At 40.7% G+C, this 7,006-nt stretch overlaps 1 protein-coding gene across 1 annotated transcript in view; it reads right to left on the minus strand.

The window, feature by feature from the left end:
- The window catches only part of TRIP11 (thyroid hormone receptor interactor 11), a 54,887-nt gene that overhangs the window by 38,038 nt on the left and 9,843 nt on the right, over positions 1-7,006 (minus strand). Inside the window, exons 4-6 of the mRNA XM_015427243.1 lie at positions 4,187-4,465; positions 3,310-3,378; positions 2,506-2,671 (exon numbers count right to left, since the gene is read on the minus strand). Coding sequence (XP_015282729.1) covers positions 2,506-2,671; positions 3,310-3,378; positions 4,187-4,465 — 514 coding nt within the window. The remainder of the gene's footprint in view (positions 1-2,505; positions 2,672-3,309; positions 3,379-4,186; positions 4,466-7,006) is intronic.

Here is a 7,006-nt window from a genome sequence, read left to right on the forward strand (position 1 = left end):
GATAATGGCAGGTTGATGATTGGCTGAGGAGATAGGGTTGCCAACTCCAGGTTGAGAAATTCCTGGAGACTTGAGGGGTGGAGCCTGGAGAGGGTGGGGTTTGAGGAGGGGTGGGACTTCAGACACGTACAATGCCATAGACTGCACCGTCCAAACCAGCCATTTCCTCCTGGGAAACCACTGCTGCCAATTTCCAGGTGAGGGGTGGAGATCACTCAAAATTACAACTCCTCTTCAAGTAGCAGAGATCAGTTCCTCTGGAGAAAATGGTGAACTCTGTGTCATTATACCCTGCTGAGGTCACCACAGCAAATTGATGCTGAGTGCCCAAGGCTGGGGCACTCTCCCAGGGCCTCTTTTTAGAGTTCATTGTATTTATTCTCACAATGGGCCTTATTCCTAGTAGTATATAGCCCAACAAATTCTACCCAAAGCACCTTAGAAGGGAGGATCAAATATGATTAACAGTATACAAACTGGTAATGTAGGTGGGGTGATACCAATATGTAGATCTTGAATCAAGACAAAAATCTTATCAGATCACTTTAGAAAACAAAATCAGGCACCTCTGTTCTCAAGCAGGAAGATAACTTGTAGGATCACGTCCCTATAGACTGCTGAAACAGGAATTTCCAGGATCTACTTCAATATTTTCTGAACCTGGCGGGTGGAAAGGGTGTGTTTGGAAGATGAATGAAGTACTGTCATCTATGATTCAGTCACTACGCAAGTCATCCAAAAAAAGAGCAATGCTTAATAAGACCAAGGTGGAGGAAAAGAAGGGCTATTGCCTCAATTACGGGAAGAAACAGCTGTCCAGCAGTAGCCCTTTTGAAAACTGCAACATGTACTTTAGGCTGTAGACCTAGCATAGCAGTATGCCTCACTGAACTCCGTAGGACTTATTTCCAATGTGAGCATCCAAAGGACCAGACTGCCCATCTTTTCCCTGTGTCAGCCTGAAATTCATTATTGCCAGCCCCATAATTATTTTGACCTTTTTCTTCACCTGTAAGTTGTTTTGTACTTTCATACCTTAAAAAAAAAAATCCCCCCCTTCTGTGACCTCTGACATTACAGCAACAATATCTGTGTGTTATCTCCCTCCTCAATTCCTCTTTGTGACCTCTGACACTACATCAGCATTGCATCATCCTCTATTTAAGTTCATGATATCTGTCTGTCTTCACTGTGACATATTGGTGGCACATTGACGATTATATTTTAAATTTATCCTTATTTCCAGGTACATAATATTTCCAGTATATACAACTACTTCTGACACAAGGCCAGATATATTTGTGGCCCCAAATAGAGATTTTTTGGTGTGTCATTCAATTCCATATTGGAAGTAGGTATATTTGGATACAGTAAAATATTTTTAAATATTGGATGGAATTTTCAATTGAATTATTAAATATTAATCTAAAATCTGTACAGCATCCCAATTTTGGACCTGTTTTATCTATTGTTAATTGCCTTACATGTGTTACAGGGACTCTGTTGCTTTTTGTATTTTGCACTATTTGACCTCTGAAACGCGTCAGGTCTTACACTGTCCTTTTTTGTGTGTATTTGTAACTTTTAACGTTTTATGAGGCTTCATTTGGGCCCCTACTACGTTTTTATATGTCTTTGAAATAAACACTCTTTTGTACACTTATGTTTTTAACTTTTGGCCCTCAATAAGTTTTCTAAACTTCCTTTGGAGGTTTGTGCTTTGTTGGTTTAGATTTCCCCCCTCTTTTTTTGGATGACTTGCTCAGCTCAAGCGCTTGGGGAAAATTAGTATTGTAAGGACTTTGAAAAGAGAACAGCCTTACTAGATACCAAAATATTGTTAACAAAACTCAAGGTTAAGGAACGATTTAGCAGGTCTTCTACCAGCCAATGCTTAATAAGACCAAGGTGGAGGAAGAGAAGTGCTATTGCCTCAATTATGGGAAGAAACACAGCTGTCCAGCAGTAGCCCCTTTGAAAACTGCAACACGTACTTTAGGCTGTAGTCCTAGCATAGGAGTATGCCTCACTGAACTCCGTAAGACTTATTTCCAATGTAAGCATCCAAAGGACCAGACTGCCCATCTTTTCCCTGTGTCAGCCTGAAATTCATTATTGCCAGCCCCATAATTATTTTGACCTTTTTCTTCAATGACTTACTCTCTCCTATACCAGATGGGTATGTAAGACTTCTTTAAAGGGATGCAACAACAGCAGCTCAACATGGATAAGGAATGAATATATAAAGGAAGTGTCAGAACATAAATTAACCCCAAGCTCAGCAAAATATAGATCTTTACACACTTGCAGAATAGATATAGCATCTAAGCAGAAGAAAAAAAATCTTCTGCAGGCTGTATTATGGTTACTACAACCCATGGAATTTAAAATGCCATAGGTCTGCAAACCTGACCTGGATTCTGTATGTGTCTGATATTCAGGAAAGTCTAAAGGTCAACATTAATGGGCTAACAAAAAATCCATTGAAACAACAATAAATGAGACCTTTCTGTAACTGATCCTCAAGTTCTTCTATTCGTTCTTCATATTCACCCAGTTCTTCTCTATGACGCCGGCTTATCTCTGCTAATTTCTGACGATGTGCATCCTGTAATACTGAAAGCTCATGCTGATGCTCATCTATTTTTTGACTTAAGCTCTGTTTTAGGTCCTAAAATGTGAATTAAAAAAATATAGCAGTTCTGTAACACAGCAAAGCAAAACTGGACTTATAGAGTCTGCTGAAAATTATTAATTTGTACTAACAATATGCAATGTTCCATGCAAAATATTTAAAAACTGCCCTAAGCAATCTTATACAACACCCCATAAGACATTACATAATGGGTTTAGAAACTGCATTCTGTTTCATCTGAGCAAAGCCACTTTTCTGAGACTGTAAGCTACAAGACCCCCACCACACAAAAGAAGCTGAGTTCAAAGCTAACAGTAAAAACCTCTGATGTAAATGGCCAAAAAAGGTTAAATATTGATGGTGGTAAAAAAGCACTTTTTAGAAATGGCATTCTTTTCTGCCCTCACTTCTACTGCATGGTTTTGTACCTAGTGGAGTCAGCATTGTACTAAGTTACCTCAGGTACTTGGCTGAAAAGCACAGTGCCTATTTTAAAATAAATGGTAAACAGTTATCACTGTATTCCTGAAAAATGGCATAAAGAGCATAACTGCAACTCATCTACTTTGATCTGGGGGAAAAATTGTATTCCATTTCTGTCAACATTTACATTCAACATTTACATGTTATTGTATAGCTACAATAACAGAAGTGCTCAAAGAGTGTAGCCTTACCTTGATAATATTTTGGAGATTACAGATTTCATTCTCATCTGTGTTACTTGATCCTTGTACTTTGGAAAACTAAATAAAAAAATATGGTTTTGTTTTGAAAAATGTTGTTCTTGAAAAGATGTCATGCACAACAGGAGCAAGAATCTACAGTTGGCCAGCATACAAAAAAGCTAAGGGAAAAAAACTGGCTGAAAAATCAGATGTTTCTACCAAAGTCATGCAATCTGCAACTCAGGTCTCCATTCTTCAAGTGCTCTTTAGGCAAGTCAACATCTCAGACAATAACCCACTTCACATTTATTTCTAAGGATGCAAAAGATTAATGGAAATAACTCTGCACCCAAGTAATATTTTTTTAAATCTTAAAATATTTGTGTTCATGTAGAAAAACAACCGATCAGTTTTTGTAAAAAAAGGAACATTTAACATTTTTATACAGCTTCATTTCTGACATGCCACAAACATTAAGCTACCTGTATCTGAGAGCTTCAGTCAAGCAAGCCTGTGATTTTTGGAGCCTGTAGAACACCAGCAACAAAACTAAGATTACTTGAAGGGTCTGCACAAAGATTTGGAATCAAGTGCGCAGAAAACACAGGTGCCTTCCTCTCTTAGATGGTTCAGAGTGCAAACAGGACATGAACAGTGTCATTTTAAGCAGAGCTATACCCTAAAGTCAGTTTAGAAGGGTATAATACTCCTTAGGATGGCACTGTAACTCTACCAACAGAGTTATATAACTTTTATACCACCCATACAAGATACATCGGTATCATCCTCCAGTTTCAGAAATGAGAAAGAGTCTTATCAGTACCACATTTCCATTAACTACTTCTCTCTGAATGTAAAGCAAGAAATGTACACAACTATGACTCACCTGCGCAATCTTCTTCCAGTGGTCAACTTCGGACTGAAGCCTAGAAACATCATTGGACAATCTGTTTATTTCCTGCTGGGACCAGATTACATCTCCAAAGTCCATGTCGTCTCCTTGAAAACCAGAAGATGCATGTCTGACCATAGGGACAAAAGAAGCTGATGTAGTGGTTGATGGCGAGACCCCCGTTCCTAACTGTGCCGACTGAGCAGCTGACTGCACCATCTGCAATTGCTCTTGTAGTGCATGATGCCTAGCTTTAAGATGGCTGATTTCCACCTAAATACAACAAGGGACATGTACAGTTTTAGGCAGGTGAAAAACAAATACCATACCACGTTTTTCTTTAGTCTCTTACAAACTGCTTCATTTATTTAAAGGGATTCTCATCTGATATACAAAGTGATTAGCAATGAAGAGAGAAAGGAGTTCCATATTTAACTGAATGGTAACAAGACGGATCATAACAAAGGGTTCTTTGAGAGGAAGCTTTCTCACTTTAAAGAAATCAGTGGTGCGATATGTATTTTTATGAACTATGGGCACAGCACAAGCTAAGTTTCTCTTACCTGATCTGACCTGACAGTCTTATTGCTGTAACAGACAAAAGGACAGCCTCGTCCATTATACCCATAACACAATCTGCTCAATGTGAACAGTCATGGGCAGAAGACTGAAACACCAGGATTTTCCCCCTCAGAGAAGAAGGGAGATGCTGGTGGTGGTCAGGGATGCCAAGGGCCACCATGGTCCCCCCGGAAAAAGTTTTCATTTGTCCCTCCCATATAACCCTGATCCCAGCCAAATATCATAACAAAATGAACACATCACTTGGCTTGCTGTTACCATGAATCTATAGTAATAGAAGAACTGGCCAGTCTGTCCGCGTTTATGTATTCACTTTATTTATACCCCACCTTTCTCTCCATCGTCCTCTTCTCCTCCATTTTACCCTCACAACCAATGTTCCCGCTAAGCTGTGGGGTCTTGTGAGCAAAAATTCTACTTTGTGAGCTACTGGCATTAAAGTTGTGAGCAAGCAATATGGCTAGTGCATAAATTAGCTTGCTCTGGAGCCATCTTTCCTGAGCTAAGACAAAAAATGTGTGAGCTGGAGGCTGAAAAACTGTGAGCTAGCTCACACTAACTCAGCTTAGAGGGAACACTGCTCACAACCCTGTGAGGTAGGTTAGGCTGAGAGTATGCGACTGGACCCAGGTCACCCAGCAGGCTTCCATGGCAGAGTGGGGATTTGAACCTCGGTTTCCCCAGATCCTAGTCCTAAACTTTAACCACTACACCATACTGGCAGGCATAACTCATCTGAGAATAAAGCTAGGAGACTCAAAATTGGCCACCAGTTTCGGGATGATTGTGGGAGCTACATGGCCAAAACTGAAAGGCATGAGAAAACCCTAGCCCAGGTGAGACTAACTACCACCACACCATCCTATTTGCAACTGAAGCTAAGGGTCTCTGTGGCAGGCATAACTCAGAAAATAATGCTGCATGTTCGAAAACTGGCCACCAATCCCAGAATGATGATGGAAGTTGCAGTGCCAGAAATGAAAGCTACTGGAGCACCCTGAACCAGGTTATCTTCACAACAGACAACATGCAGTAAAAGAGCTTTTAAGCAACCGATCATATGTCTCTAATACTCAGATCCCCAATCCACCGTGGAAGGTTGCTGGGTGATACACTCTCAGCCAGACCTACCTCACAAGGCTGGTGTCAGGATAAAAGGGAGGACATGAGAACAATGCACCTCTGGGCACCCACCGGGGAGAAAGACTGGGTATGGTATTTGTTATAAACTGAGTTTTTAATGATGTTAAAAAGATCACATCATTTGTCATATAGCAATGTAGCCTTTACAAAGGGCTATTAGATCTTTCACCAGCACAATAATGATTAATAACCCAGTGCCTCAACTGAGAGTTGTAACTTCTGTTCCACATGTATAACCACTAAAAACGATTAATGTTCCATTATCATTCATGTAAAGGATAGAGGAGGGGGGGAAGCATCCACTGTTCCTCCCCATCTGTCCTTAATATTAACCAAAAGTTTGCAACAATACTATTCTTACGTACATTCTGTCACCAAGCAGGATAGGGATGAGAAGGTCTTGAGACCGAGACATCAAAATAAAGGGGGGAGGGACAGAAAAATTAGGTGGAAGCAGGGCCGGTGCCAGGTTTTTTTGCACACTAGGCGAGGCTACCTTCTGCCGTCCGCCCCACCCCACCCCCGTGCTTGGACTTACTTACAAGTAGACCTGCTTAGGATTTCTGTCTTCATGTTGCTGCCTGGGCACGAACACATGAATCTGAGCCACAGGTCCTCATTTTTTTTTCTAACCCTCCCCATGAGTAAGCTTATGTTCCATACATATTGATCACACCCATGCCCACAACATATTTGCTGAGAAGTCAGTTCCATTCAGTAAAAGTTCTTCTGTTACCATTTTCCTCCTGTCCAGTCCTTTAAAGAGGCTTCTGATTAGCTCAGATTCTGTTCCACATGTATAACCACTAAAAATGATTAATGTTCCATTATCATGGATGGAGGAGGGGGGGAAGCATCCTTTTACTACTCAGATCATGGAGAAATATTAACTCTTCCTCCCCATCTGTCCTTAATATTAACAAGAGTTTGCAACAATACTATTCTTACGTACATTCTGTCACCAAGCAGGATAGGGATGAGAAGGTCTTGAGACCGAGACATCAAAATAAAGGGGGGAGGGACAGAAAAATTAGGTGGAAGCAGGGCCGGTGCCAGGTTTTTTTGCACACTAGGCGAGGCTACCTTCTG

This window comes from Gekko japonicus, unplaced genomic scaffold, assembly GCF_001447785.1.
Source record: "Gekko japonicus isolate JY-2015 unplaced genomic scaffold, Gekko_japonicus_V1.1 scaffold256, whole genome shotgun sequence".
In the NCBI taxonomy this organism is placed as follows: Eukaryota; Metazoa; Chordata; class Lepidosauria; order Squamata; family Gekkonidae; genus Gekko; species Gekko japonicus.